The sequence below is a fragment of the Orycteropus afer genome, unplaced genomic scaffold (genome assembly GCF_000298275.1).
Source record: "Orycteropus afer afer isolate SDZICR_OR568_19922 unplaced genomic scaffold, OryAfe1.0 scaffold00009, whole genome shotgun sequence".
Lineage (NCBI taxonomy): Eukaryota > Metazoa > Chordata > Mammalia > Tubulidentata > Orycteropodidae > Orycteropus > Orycteropus afer.
The window spans coordinates 18511818-18533170 of NW_006921596.1; the positions used below are offsets into that span (position 1 = coordinate 18511818).

General features: G+C 49.1%; 1 protein-coding gene across 1 annotated transcript in view; it reads left to right on the forward strand.

Annotated features, from left to right (window-relative positions):
* NUP93 (nucleoporin 93) overlaps window positions 1-11996 on the forward strand; it is a 101296-nt gene extending 89300 nt beyond the window's left edge. The window contains exons 9-21 of the mRNA XM_007947279.2: window positions 18-175; window positions 1285-1450; window positions 1711-1804; window positions 2642-2833; window positions 3530-3656; window positions 3773-3845; window positions 4136-4180; window positions 5720-5836; window positions 6597-6715; window positions 8559-8676; window positions 9128-9211; window positions 10587-10715; window positions 11886-11996. Of these exons, the coding sequence (XP_007945470.1) occupies window positions 18-175; window positions 1285-1450; window positions 1711-1804; window positions 2642-2833; window positions 3530-3656; window positions 3773-3845; window positions 4136-4180; window positions 5720-5836; window positions 6597-6715; window positions 8559-8676; window positions 9128-9211; window positions 10587-10715; window positions 11886-11996 (1533 nt within the window). The remainder of the gene's footprint in view (window positions 1-17; window positions 176-1284; window positions 1451-1710; window positions 1805-2641; window positions 2834-3529; window positions 3657-3772; window positions 3846-4135; window positions 4181-5719; window positions 5837-6596; window positions 6716-8558; window positions 8677-9127; window positions 9212-10586; window positions 10716-11885) is intronic.
* Window positions 11997-21353: the final 9357 nt, after the last annotated feature.

The window sequence follows — 21353 nt, forward strand, 5'->3', positions numbered from 1 at the left end:
CATCTTTACTCTTTTAGGATGGAGAGGTGGAAGGCCATCCAGTGTGGGCCTTAATTTATTACTGCATGCGCTGCGGAGACCTTCTGGCTGCTTCACAGGTGGTGAACCGAGCCCAGCACCAGCTGGGAGAGTTTAAAACCTGGTTCCAGGAGTACATGAACAGCAAGGACAGAAGGTATGGTGTGTGAGGTGATGTGCCCAGAAGCCACATGGATTCAGCAGAGGGGCTACACTAATGTTCTTTTTCCCTGTGGAGGGCTCCAGATAAGTTTCTGCTTGGGGGAGAAAATGAGGTTTAGAAAGCAAATAGAGCTATTGAGAATAACAGGCATCCTTGAGAATACACGGAGAGCCCCCTTCTAACACTGGTGTCTAGAATCGCGTACTTCTGTGTTTGGAATTTTTCTTTTCCAGTGAGGGAGAGGGGCTGTGGTTGGGAATATGATGTGACTTATTCGACCTCAAGGACACTTTATAAAATGGGACTTTGTTGTATTATTACACTTTACTTATTAACACTTAGTGCTTCTCTGGTCTGGGAAAATATGTTGTCGTGCATGTCATAGCTCAAAGGCTAGAATTAGAAGTTAGTCATTGCGAAATGTAGTGTGTTACTTCACTGACTTTGTTTTTTTGTGCTCTCTTACATTCAAGGAACTAGCTTTTTCTCTGGATTTTGGTCATTTAATTAGATTTAAGTTCGTATTTGAGCCCGATTCCAATATGAAGGTAGAAGAAATGATGGTATTCACCCACTTTATACCTGCAAACAACTAGGGATTCATTTCTTGGCAACATTAATAATGTCATGTCAAGAAATTGGCTCAAACCACAAGCCTGTCTTGCTCTTCTTAGAGAGTTTATGTGGGGTTAATGTCTTAAGGTTTTCCCAGAACGAGACCCTGAGGCAGGACTTGAGGGCAAATAGTTGATTTGGGAGGTGATCCTACGTGGATCAGGGAGTGAGGAGTCCAGAGTGGGCGGAGACGGAAGTTACCGGAAGAACTCGCGTCTGCCAGTCACTGGTGGAGGGCTGCTGGGGATTGAGGTGGGGTATTTGTTCCCCACCATTTCTGACCCGTTCCACCCAGCAGAGTAGGCCCCAGCGACTAGAGAAGGCCCGCAGTCAGGCTGACGTGATAGTGCTGAGGGAAATGGGCAGAGACTCTTACCCTCAATGAAGGGAGGCTTCATGACCATAATTGGGTCCTGGAGCTTTCGGAAGGCCTTGAGGCTCTTTAGTGAGTGTGTCTGTTGTCTCTGCCTGTGCCTTTGTGTCTTTAGATTGTCCCCAGCCACGGAAAACAAGCTCCGACTGCATTACCGCCGTGCCCTCCGGAACAACACGGACCCCTACAAGAGGGCTGTATACTGCATCATTGGCAGATGCGACGTCACCGACAACCAGAGTGAAGTGGCTGACAAAACTGAGGACTACCTGTGGCTGAAGGCAGGCGCTGCTTCCCTTGGCCCACGCAGGGCTTCACCCCCTCTGCCCAGGCTGTGCACGCACATTTTCCTGCCCAGTGTGCGATGCCTCTAGGGTGATCAGGGTCTGCTTCTCCCGGCCCCATGTCTTTTTGTGTAATTACCAGCTAGTAAGCGCAGGGATTAACACAGTCTCCAGCCTGGCTCCTCGCAGCTGTAACCCTACATGCCCTGGCTCAGCAAGTAGTTTGTACCAATGCAAGTTTTTCTCTTGGGATTTAGTTGAACCAAGTGTGTTTCGATGACGATGGCACCAGCTCCCCACAGGACAGGCTCAGCCTCTCCCAGTTCCAGAAACAGTTGCTGGAAGACTATGGTAAGAAATCCTGAACAAAACCACCTTCCCTTTTATTTTCCACCTGAAGTGACAACTTAGTTCTTCTCTGGGAAAATCCGTCATTTCAGAGCTCCTTCAGAGCCTCTCCTTCAGAACCCTGTGGCTCTCAAAACAAAACACGGCGATTTCAAATTCAAGAGAGGCCATATGGCCTTAAGAAATAGGTATGAGTTCTTGTCAGACAGTCAACCAGTTTCCCTGCTTCTTTAAACTGCTCTGGTAGACGTTTGCTCAAGGTGAGACTGAGACAGGTCTTGGCTGTTGCTTTCCAGTGGGTCTTGCCCATGACTGTATCTGCACACAAACAAGGGAGAAATAGCGCCAATCCCTTCCCTTCTTTCTCCCTTCTCTCTCCCTTCTCTCTCATTGTCTAAAAATTCTTGGAAGAAAAGAATCCAAGATTCCAGCTAGCAGTCAGTGGTTGTTGAATTCAGATTTCTGTGAAGGTGAGTGAACTAAAATGTCTTTGGAATCTTCATCTCTTTCCTGTGAATGACGCTCCTCACGGTAGAAGAGATAAGCAGCTCTTGGTGTGGTCTGTCTAAAGGTCTGTAACTCTGTCTGTGTCATACAACAAACAGTTTGGGTTTTACAGCATGCTCACCACTTGCCAGTGGTATTGCAAGGTCAAGAGAAGGCCACAGTACCAGCTCATGCTTCATGTAGCAGTTCCCCACGTCTGGGGGCCCTTCCATTGAGGGCTCATGCGGTGCCTCCATCTCACCCAGCAAGTCTGGTGGACACAGGGCTGCTGCCTGGAGTAGAGCTGCCGGCGGGCTGCTTCATCCTGAACAGGCCTTATCACTTCTTCCCCAGGGGAGTCCCACTTCACAGTGAGCCAGCAGCCCTTCCTCTACTTCCAAGTCCTGTTCCTGACTGCACAGTTTGAAGCTGCGGTCGCCTTTCTCTTCCGCATGGAGCGGCTGCGCTGCCATGCTGTCCACGTAGCCCTGGTGCTGTTTGAGCTGAAGCTACTTTTAAAATCCTCTGGACAGAGTGCACAGCTCCGTGAGTACTGGTGACTGGGTTTGCAGTGGTAGAGCCACAGCACATCACCCGCTGGGGAGCAGTAGATACATAAATGACAACCAGTCAGGATGTGGGCAAATGATTCCCATTGTTTCTGGCACTGTAGGCAGTTGGACTTTTTGGATGGTTAGTGTTAGGGTTCTTGCTTTTGCCCCCCACTGACATTCCGTGGGGTGTTAAATATATGAAGTGCTGTACAAAGTGCGATTCTTGTAGCCAGGTTAGTTGCCTGGAGAATGGTGTAGGAGAATCCATCTCTGGAGTCTTGAGTCTGGTTCTCATTAGGACTGTGGCTTTAATGGCATTGGAAACCTCAACCAGCCATCTCTTGTGCATCCCTGCTTGGGGCGGAGAGGGTGTCAGGGGAGGAAGAGAAGGTCTGTGTGAATGGTACAGGTTCCTTGTTAGTACAGCCAGATCACCCCAAAGCACACACTGTAATGGCCAATAGTCACCATCTTCTCAGGCAAAGACCACCTACTAGTCATTTCCTACTAGATGCTTTCTCCACTCTGTGCGTGGAAAGCAATGGAGGTCAGAGGGTGGTCAGAGGGATTGGCCAGAGCTTCCCTTGGTAAGATAAGCTGTTGGGTCTTTGGATTCAGCTTCCATGGTTCCTGGGTTGTGAGGGTCAGGGGACAGTGTGGTTGTGACTTGTCCTGTCCCCGTATGCAGTCAGCCATGAGCCTGGAGACCCCCCCTGCATGCGGCGCCTCAACTTTGTGCGGCTGCTGATGCTCTACACACGCAAGTTCGAGTCCACGGACCCGAGGGAAGCCCTCCAGTACTTTTACTTTCTCAGGTAAGAACCGCTGGTGATCATTCACTCCAGCTAGTTTTGACTCCTGCCATTTGGCAGGTGACTATTGGAAACCTCGCCTGCATACCAGAAACCCAGTTGCTTCTGTCTCCTTACAGGGATGAGAAAGACAGTCAAGGAGAGAACATGTTTCTGCGCTGCGTGAGCGAGCTTGTGATAGAAAGCCGAGAGGTGGGTCGGGTTCCTTTCCTCTCCTGCCGTGGTTTTCAGTGCACATGTTCTTACGCTGAGGTGACAGAGCATGTTGACCTCTGTCTGGTCACAGTGCGTTTGGCCTAGGCGATTGCCAGAGCTTCCTTTGGTTTCTAACAATGACAATAGTTATTATAGTTTATTTTCTAGTATGTGTTAGACTTCTCCCACCTTTGCTATTTTCTTGCCCTGTTTTGGCCCAGAGGAACTAGGGATTGTGTGTATTTCTTTGTCCAGTAAATTGAGTGTACTTTTTTTTGTCTCTGCAGTTCGATATGATTCTTGGAAAACTAGAGAGTGATGGAAGTAGAAAGGTGGGTTCCGTGCGTTCCTAGAGAAGCGTTGGTTTGCAGTTAGGGAGTTATAATTGTGAAAAGGAGACAGTGGGGTTTTAGGGTTCAGGGTACTAAAGGTGCAAATCTGAACATAGCTGCCTAGTTACACAAACAAAGGATGACAGTTACAGCCCCAAAATGATGACCTTGATTTTACACACATTTATATCCTTCCTTAAAATATATAAGTCTCTGTTTAGATAGCTTTTTTTCTAAAATTATGTTCAGAACACTCATCTGTTCACGCCTACCGTTTTCTGAGCAGAGAAGGCTACATTTCTACCATTCTCAGCTCAGAAAATGTGCAAGAAAAAGGATTGATTACTGTACCCCATCCCCCCAGATGAAAAAGGGAGACATGCACTTGATCCTTTTCCCAAAGTAGTTTCTTAGGGCTCAGAACTCTACGGCAGCACCGGAAATGCAGCCGTTCGCACAAGCCTCAGTGATTCCCCTAAGACCTGTGGTGCCCAGTGGGCAGAGGAGCAGAGGCCCTGGTGCCAGAGACCAAGGTCTCGACCCCTACAGAGGCACCTTCCCTGTGGCCTCGGGAAAGTCACTTGCTCTTGTCAGGGACTCAGGTTCCTCACTTATAAAAATGAGTGGCTTGGCCTCTGTGATCTCAGAATGAGCTCAGAAGCGAGGACAGTGACAATGCTGATGACGACAACTCGTGCTTACTGAGAGATGGTGGTTGGCTGGCACCGTGCCAGGCACTTTACTGCATTTTCTTATCTGATCACCACAACAACCCAGCATGGTAGGATCTCTTACTGTTTCTGTTTTCCAGTTGAGGGAATGGAGATAAGAGAGATTCATCTCCTTCCCCAAGGTCACATTAGTACGGAGGGGAACTGGGGTTGGAACCCCAAACTTCTAACCCCAGAGTCCCTGCTCTTCCTGGATCATCTCCACTTAGTCCAGCCCTAAGAGTCCAGAGCTGGTCAAGAATCAGAATGGCCATCCAGAGACGTCATGCGACTTGCCTTTGCTCTTCTGTAGTCCTAAGGCCTGTCTCATACTCTCCTGACCATTTAGTTGCTATTAAACAGTAATGATGATTTTTTTTTTAAGTATCTTGACACCACTTGCCGTGTATTTTTCAGCACTGAGTTTCTTTGGCCATCTGTCTTAGAAAATACGTCCAAAACCTTTCAGATCCTTTCTCTCGCCCCCTAGTGCCTTACTCCTCAGCAAATGTAAAACCACCAGTGGGTTCACCTACCCTTGGGTCATTGTGGAAAATTAGAAAGAAACACAGTTGTCTTATTGCTGAGTCCTTTGCACTTCCAGTGAGTCTGCCCTTTCAGATCTAATTGACTTGATCCCTTTCATGTTTTTAGTCAGACCTAATATCTTCAAGAAGGCCAGAGTCTAGCTTAGGAAATACCTACATTGCCCAGGGCATGCATTTTCAGTTCAAGTGTTTTCCAGATCCCACTTACCTCTCTGTGTTTAAATTAACAGCTCTGTGCACTCCTCTCTCTCTTCCTCCCCCTCCGTAATTTGTCTTGTCAGCCTGGAGTCATAGATAAGTTTACTAGTGACACAAAGCCTATTATCAACAAAGTTGCTTCCGTGGCAGAAAATAAAGGCCTGTTTGAAGAAGCAGCAAAGCTTTATGACCTTGCCAAGGTAAAATATGCCCCTTTCTTCCTCCTGTGTTTAATAGACTGCTGGCCTCTTGGCATTAAATGCACAAACATTTTGACAAGGCTATCCTACCACTCTCCCAGCTGAGGCATTTTCTCCAAGTGCTTAGGCAGTTAATGGTCCAGTCAGGGTGAAATTCCCATTTTACAGAATTATTTCTGCCCATAAGAGATTTCTGGCCAAATGAGAGTGACATATTGCAAAGATATCCTGCAGGCGCTGAACTGTAGTCTCAGTTGGCAGCAGATAAGCGTCCATCACATTGAGCCAGCGAAGCTCCTGGTGAAAATGCCGTTGTGTTCACCTTCTGGGCAGCCCCAGCCACGCTGCTCATCAGTGCGTGTTAGAAAAGAACACAGCAGTGAGACGTGTGGAGAGAACGGGAGCAAATATTTCTACATAAGACACATGGTGGCTGCTGATGATTGTGAGAACTACAGAAAGTGCGTTCCCATACCAAGTAGAAACAGGCAAAAGGAGGGTTATAATTCATGGTGGTTTTTGTTTATTTGTTAAAATTTAAAATATTTTAATTGAGTTATAATTTACATATAAAAAAAGCGTACACATCTTGAAGTGCACACCTGGGTGAATTTCACATAGCTGTGGGTCTCTGTGCTGCCGTGTAGATCGGGATATGCAGTGTTTCCATCCTTCACCCCACAGAGTTCCCTCTTGTTTTGGTTGTTCAGTTTATTTTTCTCTTTATTCATTTTTACCCTAATTTTTAAAAATCAACCAGAATGCTGACAAGGTTCTGGAGCTGATGAACAAACTGCTCAGCCCCGTCGTCCCCCAGATCAGTGCACCACAGTCCAACAAAGAGAGGCTGAAGAACATGGCGCTCTCCATCGCCGAACGGTGAGTCTGGGGGCGGCTCTGCAGGACCCAGGGCCCAGCACCACTGCAGGTGCCCGCTGGGCCTGTGGAGGGAGTCTCCTTGGTTTGACTCTGACGAAGCCGAGTTCGGCTGGGGTGAGGAGTGTCTCTAAAAACACTGCGGGATGAGGGTTTGATTTTAGGACCGTCCCAGAATGATAAACTTAATAAGAGCAAACATAAATAGGGCTTATGGCAACTCATTAATCCTCATTGGACGCGTTAATCCCTGGTGGCACAGACGTAGCTGGATTTTCAGAAGGGACCTGGCTGTGACCCCGTGTGCATGGGCCTTACCCTCTAGGTCTCCTTCCTCGTCTGTAAAAGGAGGGTGTTGGCTGGATGTTCACTCCCCTTTTATCTCTTCCGTGCTTCCTGTTCCTTCCACCAGGCATCCCGTCATCCTCTCATGGTTCATACAGGCCTGCCCAGCACCTGGGCACTCTTGGTGTAAATACAGACAAACCCTGTTGCACAAAGCTTCCTGGACTGCTCGTACCACTTAGTGATACTCCAATTGTATTGTCTTGATTATTGCTCCAATGAATTAGGCTCTGAAATATTCTAGAGGAAGTGTATTTGTAATAGACTTTCTAATGACTTTCTATATTAATAAAGAACCGTCTTCCTCATAGTCTCATTCTTTTTCCTCTCCAGACCCCACCCTCACCCTAATCCTGGCAGCCACAAGCATGACTTGCGTATCCAGCCCAGGTTCTGACCCATTGTCAGTGTGCAGCAGTGGTTGTGGTGTGTGCTTTGAATTTCCATCAGTGGTGTCGTCTCTGAGTATAACATTGCACCATCTGTTCTAGTTTTGAGGCCTGGCCGTGTTGACACATAGACACTGTGTTTTTATTTTAACTGCTAGATATTATTCCATCGTGTGGAAATGCCATCATGTCATCTCTTACGTGCTGCTGGACACTTGGGTTGTTGTGGCAGTGCTTCAGTGAGCCTCCTCTCTGTGTTTCTTTGTACACATGTCCACGAGTTTCTCTCATCATGCAGTCACAGGTTCAGGATTATTAGGTAACAACAAACAATTTTCAAAGAGGTGCCACTAATTCATCATCCTACTGGCAGTGTACGAGAGCTCCCGTTTCCCCACGTCACAGCCAACACTGGGGATTGTCAGACTCTTAAGATGTTTGCCAAGGAGCTGGTTGTGAAAGGGTATCTCAGTCCCTCTTAATTGTGTCTTTTATGTTCAATTCTAGACTTTATGCTCGTTGATACACTGCTGTAATGATACACTTTTGTCTACCTGAAAGGCAGTTTGGAACAAAGCTGTTGATGGATAGATGGAGAATCAGAGGCGGAGTGGCTGGTGTTTCGGATGCACCCTCCACCCCCTGAGTTAACTGTGCTGGCAGACTGGCCAGTTTACCTCCGAGGCTGAGGGAGTTAGAGGATGTTACTTTCTGTGCCCTGTACAGACACTCCTAATAGAGTGACTCAGAGAGAACTAGGCTTGAGTCGCCTTCCCAGGGACAGATGAACATTCTTTGGCAGATGGGATACCTCCCTTCATAATCCCCAGGAAGGGCTGCTGGGCTTTCTGTGCCTCGGCACTTCCCCCATTCCTGGAGACGTGGGGACTGCGGTGGTGGCTAAGGCCAGAGAATGAAGCTCACAAACTGTGAGTGGATTCACACTCAGGCCACCTTCAGACTCGGCCATTTCAGAATAAGCACTGTTTTCCACTCTTTAATTCCCCTCTCCCAGAGACTTAAGAGGTTTTGATGCTTTTCAAATTCTGCCCAACTTTCAGGAGTATGCGGAGATTCCTAACATGTTCAGCCTCCTATTTTTTGTCTTTCAGGTATAGAGCTCAAGGAATAAGTGCAAATAAATTTGTGGACTCCACATTCTATCTCCTGTTGGACTTGATCACCTTTTTTGACGAGTATCACGGTGGTCATATTGACAGAGCCTTTGATGTAAGTTTCAGGAGGGGTGTTTGAAGTAGAAGCTAATGTACTCCCTTGAAAATACAAACTGCTTCACAGAGTTCATTTAAAACAAAGGATGTGCCACCAGTATATCTGTTAAATGAGGAAGGACAGATACAGTCCTGGGAATTTAAAGGGGATTTCTGTACTAAGTTTTTCCTTTTCCTTTTTTCTATTCTTTCCCCCTTAATCTAAAAATAGAGCAGTTTCTCAAAGTAATTTGAAATCTCTGAATTTTAAAATTGCTTCAGAAAATGATGATAAGAATGCAGTTAGTCAGCAAGTTAGAATCGGAGCCCCTGTGTATGGGGGAGAATAGCGTTTTCCCTAAGAAGCATTTCATAGACATGCTGGATGATGGGCACGTGTTTATGAGACGGCCAGGGCAGCTTGTGTCGTGTGGGTTGCAGGGTTTTGTGTGGTTTTTTGTTTTAAACAGATCATTGAACGCTTGAAGCTGGTGCCCCTGAGTCAGGAGAGTGTAGAGGAGAGAGTGGCTGCCTTCAGAAACTTCAGTGATGAAGTGAGTTCTCTTCTTCCTGCATCAAGGGGTCCTTTCCCCACTGCTGTTAAGAGCTTTTGTGTTTTAACGTGGCTGGTAACTTTAAGAATTCTAGTTATGATGGCTGTGCAGACTGGGTTTTCCAAGATTGGTCCAATTTCAAATACCCTGGGCTGGTTTTCTGTGAGTGCACACACTCCCATCAGCTTATTGGCCTAAATCCTGACCCAGAAAATACAGACTTGAGTGATCAGACATATTCTTGGGAGAAACAGCTTTCTGGTTGACCCTATAAGATCTGGTTTAATTCTTTTTCTCATCCACTTGTTCTTGAGGATATTTTAGTGCTTAACTCAGATCTTCTTTATGGAGTTCCTTTGCGTGTACGAAACCCACATTATGATTCACTGCCAGCCCTCCCCTTCCTACTCTGTTTTGTCTGAAGAAGCGATTGCAGTGGCCATGGACTCACTGGTCAGCCCCTGAGCCCCAGGACCACTCTCTGTGCCATCACGAGCACCTCACTGCCGCCTAGCCCGGTGCTTAGCGGGGCTGCGTGCTGGGCTCACCAGGAGAGCTTCCGCAAATCCTCATGCCCAGGCCCCACCCGTGGGGATTCTCATTTCCCTGATCTGGGCTGTGCCCAGGCTTCCCCCAGATATTCCCAGGAGCAGCCCCGGTAAGACTCTTGCTCTGGAGCCACAAAGACGCAGGGCCAGCTGCCTGGTTCTGGAATGTTCCTCATAAAACAAATACCTTTTATTTTAGAGGAAGAAGTAAGGCCAGCTTCTGCACATGTGCTGGGGCAAGTACCTACTGTGGCACATACAGGTCTAAAGGTCTTGCCTCCCACTGGCCTTCCCTCGATGCCTACATTCTGTCCTCAGCCACTTGTTCCTTTATTGCTCCTCACCTTCCTCTGGATACATCATTCATTGCATCTTGGGCTGAAGCAGTGTGTCAAGGCCGCTAGTGGATGCTTCCAGGGACCCTGCCAGAGGTACACTCAGGCCATGCAGGTCCATGGGAGATAGTCCAGTGGGTTTGAGGCAGTGGGAGTGGTAGAACTGAGGACGACTAGCACATGGTCCTCACCTGCTGGCATTCAGATGCAGGTGTTTCTGTTTGTCTGCTGGCCAGTGTAAGCCTGTGTGCTGGCCTGCCTGTGTGCTGGCCTGCCTGGGAGGACCTAGTGCCCTTCTGAGCAGCACTGCCCAGATCTTACTCCCATTCTTGACACTTCAGTGCCCCCAGCTCCTTTTTGGTGACTATGTAGCTCTCCACCTGTGCAGTGGGGATGTGCTGTGACTAGGCCCACCTAGGAGTGGCCCCTCTCCCTCCAGCTATTGCTGACCTGGAAGCTTTTTTCTTACTCTGTGTGTTTTGCTTTGTGCAGATCAGGCACAACCTCTCAGAAGTGCTTCTGGCCACAATGAACATCTTGTTCACACAGTTTAAGAGGCTCAAGGGGACGAGTCCATCCTCGGCATCCAGGCCCCAGCGAGTCATCGAGGACCGCGACTCTGTAAGATCCCAGTGTTTTTGAGAACCGTTGCTGAGAACCCCCTTTCTGGTCTGCTGTCCACTGTATGCTCATGAGACCACATGACCTGAAACTGCTCTTTTCCCTGACAGCCTGCACCTGGGTAATTCTTTATCAGACAGAGATAACCGAACATGAATGGGATTGCTGCTCTTCTCGAGCAAAAGAAAAAGTATGACAGCCTGTAGCTGTCAGCTTTTTAAAAAGCCAAGCAGAAAACTAATCTGTCATTGATTGCATAAGAATTTCCTGCTCATTTTTAAATTTAAGGTTATTTTGTGAGCTTTAACTCATCAGTGAGCACTTTTATGAAGCCCTAGTAAATGACCCCTGAATTTTCCTTGAAAGTCCTGTTTGTGGTCCAGAGAGGGCATTTGTAGCCTCTCTGATCCAGATACAGCTTCTTGCTAGTGTGACAGCCTGTAGCTCCAATATGACTCAGCCTTCCTCTGGAAGCAGTCGAATGCTGTTCTCCTAATTTTTTTTTTTATTATTATTGCTTATTTATTATTTTACCACTTGAAAGTCAGAGTGAAGGTTGTTGTTTGTTCTTTATTGGAAATGCTTGGATTTCAATTCTTAGGGCTATCTTTTTCCCTCCTGGAACCATGAGGAATTCCGTAAATATCGGTGTTTGGGAAAAAAGGCCCAAACATTTATGCCAGGAAGGAGAAACAGAAGAAATGAAGGACTGGAAAGGGAAGAAGCAGGGGAGGAAAGGAGTCGACCAGCACTGCCCACAGTCACAGCCACTGCCCCTGGTGTCACAGGAGGGTCTTGGGGGCCTGGAAACTCAGCTCCCCACACCCACGGGTAGACAGAAGAGGAGGGAGAGGGGCTCGGGAGAGAGGACCAGGGAGCTGTGAAGCACAGGGCTGTGTCAGAGCTCGTTACTGGGGCGAGCCAAGGCAGCTTGCTTGGCAGACCCACTCACCTATCACTCAGTAGAAGGGCGTTGACACCTGCTGGAACTGGAGCCCCAGTGGATGAACTTTGCTCAGTCTGCACTATGCTGACAAAACACAACAGTGAGGAGTGAGACCGTCACCCGCCCACCAGGAGTAGAGAACGGATCAGCCTGGTGGCCGTCCTCATGCATTGCCCTGATTTGGAAGTTAACCTGTGTTCTTATCCTCCTCCCCTTTCTCTCAGCAACTCCGAAGTCAAGCCCGAGCCCTGATCACCTTTGCTGGGATGATACCCTACAGGACGTCTGGGGACACCAATGCGAGGCTGGTGCAGATGGAAGTCCTCATGAACTAAGTGCGAGGCTCCGGGGGGCTCCTGGGACGGCACGCCGTCAGTACACCAGGCGCGGGGCCCGCTCAGCTGGGGGTCTGGTTTCATTTCTGTTGTGTTGTGTTTTGTTTTTGTATTACGTATTTCTGTCGACACCAATAAATTTTTTTGGTTTATGTTTCTTTTAAACATCCTTTTATTTTCATTGTTTTGTTTTTTGTTTTTTTCCTTTGAAATTTTTGTTTAAATTTTTATTTGTGTATTGGAAGAAAATGCCTTTACTTGCTCTTGGGCCAGAGAATGATAGGCTATATAGGCATCTATGATTAGGTTAAAATTACCTTAAATGATTAAAAATTCACCCAAAATGAGTAAGGAAATGAAGCCATTGGGGATTACTTTTATTTACATAAAATATTCCATACAACAGGGTCATGGTTCAGTTTTCACATTGTTTGAATGTGAAAGCCAAGGTCATCATTCAGTGAACCAAGATTTCTATGTGAAGCATCAAGCATTCAGTGTCCTCCCTCCTCTGTCAGGTGGACCCTGGGGCTCAGGTGCTCCAAGGCCATCTGCAAATCACCTGCTCCAGCTCCAGGAGTAACCCAGGTTGCTGTTCTGTTGAAATCTCACCGCAGATACAGACGTGGGCGTAGGAAAGGAGCCTTAACCACTGATGCGTGGGTGCCTTGCTCGAGCTTGAGGGCTAAGGGTTGCTCCTCCCTTTCTTGGCAGCTGCTCCCCGAGAGCTGGCTGCTTGTGCTCATGCAGGCCTCTGACAGAGGGCTTGTAAGCTTGTCTCCTTTCTCCGGTGAGCAGCCCCCTTTTCCACTTGTGAAGCTGATCGACTGGCAAGCTGATGGGTTCCATTCCGGGGGTCCGGCATGCCGAAACCAGATCCATGGGGCGTTTGGTGTTTGGACCTTGAGCTGTGGTTGTCCCTGTTGTCAACTCTTTCTTCCACCATCAGTCTCAAAGCTGGGACCACGTTCTAGAGAGGAAAGAGGACAGGTGTTTGTTCCTGAAGGGGTCCCTGGGGCCACAAGAAGCTGGCCAGTCATCTGTGGTCCCCTCTGCTGTGGTTTTGTGGACCGCTCCCGAGGCCGGGACTCTTCCAGGAGGATCCCTGGAGAGTCTCTAAATATGCTTTGTGCTTCTAGGAAGACATCTCTTGCCAGGGGATATGGTGACCTTCACCATCTTTGAATTGTTAAAATCATTGTTATCTTTCTTTTGAGGATGCCTTTTAAAGAGGAGGAGCTAATGGGACGTCTGCTGTTGATGGGTTCCATGGTCCATCGAGGATGGAGCCTGGGGTCAGCAGGGGCTGCTGTCTGCCTGCCTCCTGGCCCATCTCTCCACCCGGAGTGCTCACCGTCAGTTGAGCTTTACTAGATAGTCTGGGAAGACAAGCCTGCAGGGGACTTGATGGAGTAACAGGTGCTCTGCCTGTAAAATACTGATTTGTATTTTAAACAAATCAAATGATTTGTTTTAACAGTGCTTTTGAAAAAGAGTCCTCTGGACTTTTTGTCAAGTGTGGCTTGGTGGTGTTTCTAATAGAAGACCTGCCTTGCACTTAGTAACGCAGCTGCCCGGAGTGAGGATGGCCGAGCGGTTTCAGCAGTACCCGCTTCGTCCTTTCTGAGCGGTGGCTGTGACTTTGCTTTCGTACAGCAACCTGTGGTTCCCCGTGCTCCAGAGGAGACGTGCATAGGAGCCCTACTTAGCGATGAGGGTCCCCCCTTGACCGACAGTTAGGACTTAAAGCAGGAGACACGCTGCCCTCGTGGCTGGGGGGCTTGTAGTCCCAGGTTGGCAGTTGAGGACTTGCTCCGGATGAGACATCTGTGAGAAAAGTAAGATAATTAAGCTTATCCTGGAAGAGCCAGGCCTCATGGAGCAGATCTCAGTACTTGGCCTGAGTCACTGCTAAATGTGACCTGGGTCTGTGCAGATGTATAGGGGACACTGGCCTGTTTCCAGGGCCACATCAGCACATTCCCATTGCCCATAGTTACAGGCAGTGTCCAGAAATCGGGATAATGTGACAGGTTATTAACTTAAAAATGCATCCTTGATTTGCCCATTCAGGGAACTAAATCCTTTTGCTAGGTCTTGGTCCATGATTTTACCACTTACTTAAGGAAACTGATAGAAAGTGGCCCTGAGAGCCTCTCGTCTTCCAAGGATGAGAGTCCAATCTTTCTGATGAAGTCAGGGGCACTTGGAGGCTGCCTCAGAGTGGCTCGTAATAAACTCACGGACACAGGGAAGGACTGACTTGATCTGCATCCATTTCAGGGGCCTCGAGCTTTGAGTTCAAGGATTCTGTTCTTTTGATTTTTTAACTTTTTTAAAATAAAACAACTCTGACTGCCCACCTTCAAAGGGAAGACCGAGATGGGACTAGTGAGCTGAGTGAATCCTTTGGTTTTCTCACTCCTGAGTAGATGGGCTCATCAAAGAGCAGGAAATGTGTATTCACACTGGGGTAGAAAGTGGACCGCACACTGCCCTCTAAGAACCTACAGTCTAGTTAGAGACTTTGAATGACAGTCCAGCAGCTGCTGTGGCTGTCTTCTAATTGATCACTTAAATCCCAGAGTTTCAGTTTAAGTACAGAGCTACAGGACCCCTCCCACAGTGTCCAGCTTTTTACTGATTTTTTTTTTTTTAAAAAAAGGACTATTCTACCTGGCATGTTGCCTCTGGCCTACCAGAGTGCTGACCCTGACCAGCAGGCCCCACACTGACCATGGGCACTCACTTGGGGTGGTTTATCCGTGAACTTCCTGATGGGAATGTGACTTGATGGTGTCATTCAAGATGTTCATTTTTATGTCTGTAAACAGTTGGGAGCTTTTGCTCCTGCACGTCGCTATCAGGAATAAGTCAGCCCCTATGAAGCAGGAAGTGTCTAGAACTCGGGAGGGAGGGGGGCAGGCTATTTTGGGTCAAAAAATTTCCACCCGTCTTGTTCTTCGGAGGCTGAATTCAGAAGTCATGCCCCTCCAGCCCATCTTTGGTCAATTTCTTCATGTCTCAGTCCCCCTCACAGTGCAGGAGGAGGTAAAGAAAGCCGGCTTCCTGCCACTTGTTCAGACTTAAAAATGCTTAAGAGACCACTAGCTCATGTTTTTAAAAGGAATTTCAGATGCTCCGTGCTCTCCAAACGTTGCCACCATCTAACTATTGTGATGGCTCTAGTCCAAGGCTTGGTGAAACAGGCTCCATGGATGTGTCAGCCGAGTTCAAGTCAGCAGACATTTATGGAGCACCTGTCCCCGAGGTGCTTATGAGTCTAAGGAAATAAGGTTTTTCTTCTATTCCTCTTTGCCAGAATCACCTAATTGGAAATACTTGTGGTTCTATTTTGCTAACCTGAGGAGGGGTGAACATTTTCTGTTCTAACCTTGGTTTTTAAAATACGCTTTTGTGTGCCCTCGCCTGCCTGTCTAGTTTACTGCGGGTCGCTCGACAAACATTTGAATAAACGATTCCTGCCCACCTGCCCACATTCTCTACCATCTCTACGCTGCCTGGACTCAGACCCCTGTTCCAGCTTGGGGGCCCTTAAGAGGCTTTCAGTCTGAGCCAGGTGGAGGAGAGGAGTGTCTTGTAGGCTTGTGTGGAGCGGGGTGATCCCTCCCAGAAGGGACCTTGCCGAGCTGCACAGTCAGCAGGGAACAGTGAGAGGAAGCGGGTGGGAGTTTGATTCACTGTTAACAATAAAGGGCAGATCTTAAAAGAATATAAAAGTGGGGGCGGCTGGCAGAAACCCCGCGTTGCATTGGCATGTTCCGTCATTGCTGTCTTTGCCCTCGGGGTCCTGGCCCGTCTGTTAGGAATGGGGAAGGTGAAAACCTCTGCCTCAAGCAGTGGCTCCTGTTCTTTGAGCAGGAAGTGGGGACGCGGTGATCTCCAGAGGGGGCTGCCATCAGCGGAAACAAGCCTGAAGCCCCTTGGGTGACAGTAGAGCTGCCCTGGCTGGGCTCTCAAGTGGCATCCAGGGCCGTGTGGCCTCCAGGTAAGGCCCTTTCACCTAGGCCAGAGTTACCAAATAAAATGCAGGCTGCCTGGTTCAATTTTAATTGAAAATATATTTTCAAAAAATACATCTTTTCAGCCTAAAGTATGTATATTTATATTTATACTGTACATATACAGGATATTTATACTGAAAAAAATATATATTTTCAGTATAAAGTATGTCCTAATTTTCCCTGCCTGCCCTAGCTAGAAGGGCCCCTGGTGGTATAATGGTTAAAGCCCTTGGCTGCTAACAGAAAGGTGAGCGGTTTGAGCCCACCAGCCGCTCTGCCGGAGAAGACGTTGCCATCTGTTTCTGTAGAGTGGAGCCTTGGAAAGCCTATGGGGCAGTTAGGAGCCGGAATCACTTGGCAGCAATAGGTCAGGTTGGGTTTGGTGTACCCTAGCCGGGCTGGCCTCTTCTGGCACCGGCTGCCCAGTGGCCTTCGGGCCTGGTGTGGGCTGCTGGAACTCTCCAGCTAAATTGGATCATCCTGATCTGTTGCAGTCTTTGCGGTTCTGTGGGCAGCTGAGAGAACAGGAGCTCTGAAGGCACTTGAGAGAGCGCAGTAACTGCAGTTCAGCCTCGAAGACCCAGGCAGGCAGAGCGAGTGGGTTATCGTGGGCCCCCTGTCATCAACTTGATGGGTTTTTAGAGGGAGGAGGCAAGGTGCAGCCTCTCATGTGATCGCTCCCTTTCATCCAAAATGTGCTTCATGCAGTGCGAGCGGTGATTTTCCTTTCTTTCGTCTTGTGTTTTCTGCCCTTGCTCCTCGGTGTGGTGTTGGGGGCGGGGGGGGGCCGGTGTTGGGTTCTGCTCGCTCCTTTCTGTACAGTAACTTCTGCGTTTACTCTGTTTAGGATGTTCTTCATCACCATCCCTATCCGTAGCCAGTAAATTTCTGGAATGTTCTCCCATTGTGCTACGTGCCCCCTTTGTTCAGTCCTTCAATGGAGCGGAAACCTTTGGGACCTCCTTTCCTCAGAATGTCCTTAGCTGAGGCCCAGCCGGGGACACCCCTGCAGCCCAGCCTGGGGGCTCCACAGAAGGCGGCAGACGTGCCTCTCCCCAGCCCTGAGGGTGAAGGAGCCAGGCCCCTTCTCCATTCCCCGCAAGGAGGGCTCAGAAAGCCTGCCTGGTCCCTGGGTCTGCGAAGTCCCCAGAGGTCTCTGTAAGTACAGGACTCCCATCCCACCTCCAAACCTTGCTTTCCCCACTCTGGCCTCAGGATTTAGTCACTGGCCAGGAGCGGGTGTTTTCTGGAGGGTCTGAGGGAGGTCAGAATCTGGAGGTGTGGCGGGGTGAAGACTTGAGAGCATTTTGGTGGTACCCCCCCATGTGGCATGCATTCTGGGGCTGGGGCCTGTCACATTCTGTGAAACTCAAAGGAATCATTTTAAATGGGGGCTGAGAACTGGTTATTGGCCTTGGGGAATGGGAGGCAGGACTGGGGGCTGAGGTTTGGGCAGATAGTGGGAGAGACTCGGGCCTAACCACAGGATCTCTTTGCTCTCTCGGACAGTCTCTGCCTGTGATCTGACCAAGTGGCATTTTCAGGATCTGGGTCATAGAATTTTGTTGAGAAGGAGCTAATGGCCAGACAGTTTGGAGATGTGTGTGGGGGTGGGGGTGGTGATCATATCTCCACCTGAGGGACTGTACTCTGTTGGGAAGTCCTGGAACTGATGTGGCTCCAGCCGCCCCAGTGGCCTTGGTGTGTTTTCCTGGAAGGGGCTACATGGAAGAGTTTCAGCTCAATCCTTTGCATGGGGGTCCTGGCATGTAGGCCTCTGGGCCTCGTAAGAGTGCTCCCAGCCCCCGTCATTGCGCTCACGGTCTCCTTTGAGCACCTCCTGCAGCTGTGAGCCTGTGGATGGTGGAGGAGACCGTTGATGGGGGGGGGCAGGTGGAGAGAGGGCACTGGGGTAAAGGGTGGCCTGTTATCCAGGTCTCAGACTTGGAGGCTATTCAGTATGGTGGGGATACTTTCTGAATTCTCAGTTAAAACCGTTTAAAAAACCACCAGGTGGCAAAGAAAGATGACAAAGTTAAGACCCTTGGTCACCCCAACATGAGGGGCACCTTAGCTTTTCCCTGGCAGTTGCTGGGTTTCCATAGAAGCCCCAGGATGCAAACTGCCCCAGAGAAGTGTGAAAGTGATGGGAGGGGGGTGGTCCCTGAGCCTGGGAAAGCCCCCTTATGGGGAAAAGACTCTATCTTTGAGGACGTCAGCTGGAAACTCTTTTTTTCTGTTACTGCAATGCCTCCCTCCCAAACATGACCACCACCCTCATCACCCCACTGAGCCTCCCATACCTGGTAGGGGTCTTGGGGGTGAGCTTTCTTGCTGGTCGGCCTGTTGTTTCTTGCTGATCAGCTGGCTTGTATATTTAGGAAAATTTAAATCGAACCAAAAGGGTACTGTATTTCCTCAGATGTTTGGGATGTGGCCCTCTGGTGGCTTTAGAAAGCACAAACTGCCTAGGAGGGTTTTCAGGGACTTGTTGAAAACTGATTGCTGGAGGTAAAGCGCTCAATAGCTGTGAAGGCTGGGGAGCGGGAAGGGGTGGTGAATACTCGGGAAGGGCCGGAAGAGCTCAGATCTTGGCATCAGGAGCAGAACGCACAGGGCTGGGCTGGGCCCCACAAGCCTCAGGGTGGCCGCTACAAGGTGAAAGCTAAGCAACAAAGAACAGAAACCCAACCCTCTGTCCTCGAGTCACTTCTGACTACGGTGACCTCGTGTTACAGAAGGAAACCCATACCAAGCCCGTTGTCATCGGGTTGGTTCCTAGTCATAGTTACAGACTAAACAAAAAAGCTAGACCCACTGCCATTGACTCAATTCCAACTCAAAGCGACCCCCACTGGGTTTCCAAGGGGGTAGATCTTTACAGAAGTAGATTGCCCCATCTTCCTTCTGCAGAGCAGCTGGTGGGTTTCAACGACAGCCTTCTGGTTAGCAGTCAGATGCAGCATTGTGCCACCAGAGCGCCTTAGTTACAGGGTAGTTGGATTGAATCCCCTTTTTCACCACTTGGTAAGCCTGTGACTGAGGGCAAGCTGTTTACTTCTCTGAACCAGTTTGCTCTTGTGTGAAGCCGGCATCCTATTCCATCAGGCTACTGGGAGGATTAAGCTCCTTTATATGAATTGCCTACTGATTGCCCGACACAGTAACAGGCAAATATTTGAGCACCTACCCTGTGCCAGGTTTTGCTCTAGGCCTGTGGACACAGCAGTGAACTCAAGGAGCCTGCCCTCAAGGAGCTTATGTTTCCCTGGGGCCTCTTGCCATAAAAGTGGCTCTCTCTCCCAGCTGACTGGAAAACTGCTCCCGCACCCATTCAGCACCCCCCGTGGCCCTCAGGGCTAAGAAAGATGGGGAGATTTCTGAGACTGAGGTACAGTCCCTGCTTGCTTAGGCCCACAGAGTGGTCAGGGTGAAGAGACGAGCAGGTGTGTGCGAGTGTGGACACACTGTAACAGAACTGGAAGTGCTGAGGAACACTGTGCGAAAGGGTAGATGATATGAGATGCCAGAGGTGGGAATTGCTGGTGGTGGGGACATGGGAACCATCTGCAGTGGCCGGCCTGCTGGGGGAGAGGGGACATCATGTGATATGGCCGAGGTGCCTGGAGACTGCCGCTCCCCAGCCTGCAACAAGTCCCAGGCCCTTCCTGGCTACAGTGTTTGCAGCTGTCCATCTTTCCTACAACCTCAAAGCAGGAGAAGGCAGCAATACTCAGGTGAGTTGAGGGACCCCGGAGCCAGATGGAGACCTGAAGGTGATCACAGGCCAGCCTTTCCTCCTGGCCAGGCTTTCCCCAGCCAAACAGAAGCCAGACTGTGAGCCACCCACTTTGTTCAAGAGGTGAGTATGTGGGGCTTCTGGGAGAGGCAGGCGTGGCCCTTGCAGCAGAGAGATGGGTCGGGGTGGTATGATTTGGGGGCTCCCAGTTGTCTGTACAAACTAAAGATGACAAGGCTGCCTTTTGCCTTTGGACAGAAGCCAATGATTCCAGCAAAGACCTGATGGTCAGTCCACCCAGGAGAAAAACATTGCTGTAAAAACAACATGAAAGATAGTCTTTCGGAAACTCTAGATCACCGTTACCTTTATTGATTCAAGCCGGCTCTGTGCTGCGCCCAGCCTTAGCCAACAGCCCTCCGCCCTCTATAATTGCCTGTATGGCTCCGGCTCTGCAGTTCTCAGGCCCTGCTACATACTAAAATCACCGGGGGACTGCGTGACAGCACTGATTTAATTGGCCTAGGGAGGGGCCTAAGCACTAATTGGTGTTTTGTGTAGTTTTTTTTTAATGTTTTTCTCTAAAAACAAAAATGTATACACAACAAAACCTTCACCAGTTCACCAATTACCATGTGTACCATTCAGTGATATTATTTTCTTCATGTCGTGTAACCTGTATTGCTGTCCTTCCCGATTTCTCAGTATCCCGCAACAAACTCCCCTTTCCCCTCCTACTCACCCCTAGTGACCACTTATCATAGTCTTTGGTTTCTGTATACTTACTTCATGGAGATCGTATCGATGTGTTTCACTCAGCACGTTTTCCCGGTTCGTCCACGCTGTGCCATAATCAGGGCTGCATTCTTCTTCATGGCTGAGTAATATGCCATTGTATGTGTGGACCACGGTCTGTTTATCTGCTCAGTGGGTTTTTTCTTTTTTTTTAATAGCTCCTCCAGGCAATTTTCATGGCCTGCCAGGTCAAGGACGCTTGTTCTGACCGAAAGCAGGAAATGAAGAAGTATACCTCTGGGCCTCTAAATACACCAGTCCCAGCACAAGTTTTCCATAAATAATAGACTATCTGAGATGCACCCAACAAGAAGAGGACAAGTTTCACCTTGTCAGGAAAAACCACACTGTGCCTAAGGCTGTCAGGGTCAGTTTGCCTGTTGTGTACTCACCAAGACCAAAGCCAACCATCAGCAGAGTCTTTGATGTTGAGGGTCAGCCTGTCAAAATGGCATCTGTTGGAGAGTGTTATTGTGTGTGTGCAGGGGGCACATTTTCCATCTGCAACTCTGAGCCCACCCAGCCCCTGCTTGAATCCCTGGCCCCTCATCAAAGATGCCCCCACCTTCCGGTGTCCACTGCTGGCAGGCACGTGCCTTGTTGGAAACGTGTCCCAGGCCAGTTCAGTGCAAGGTGCTACTGCCGACTTCAAGGTCCCTGAGGATACGGACTAGCTTCTGCTACACGTGCAGTCCTCGAGCTTGCTGCAAGCCCTGCCAGGCTGCAGCTACCCAGCGTGCTAGGGGCTGCAGCCTGGAGCGGAGGCTCCTCGGGCACCTGGTGCCCCCTCTCGGCTTT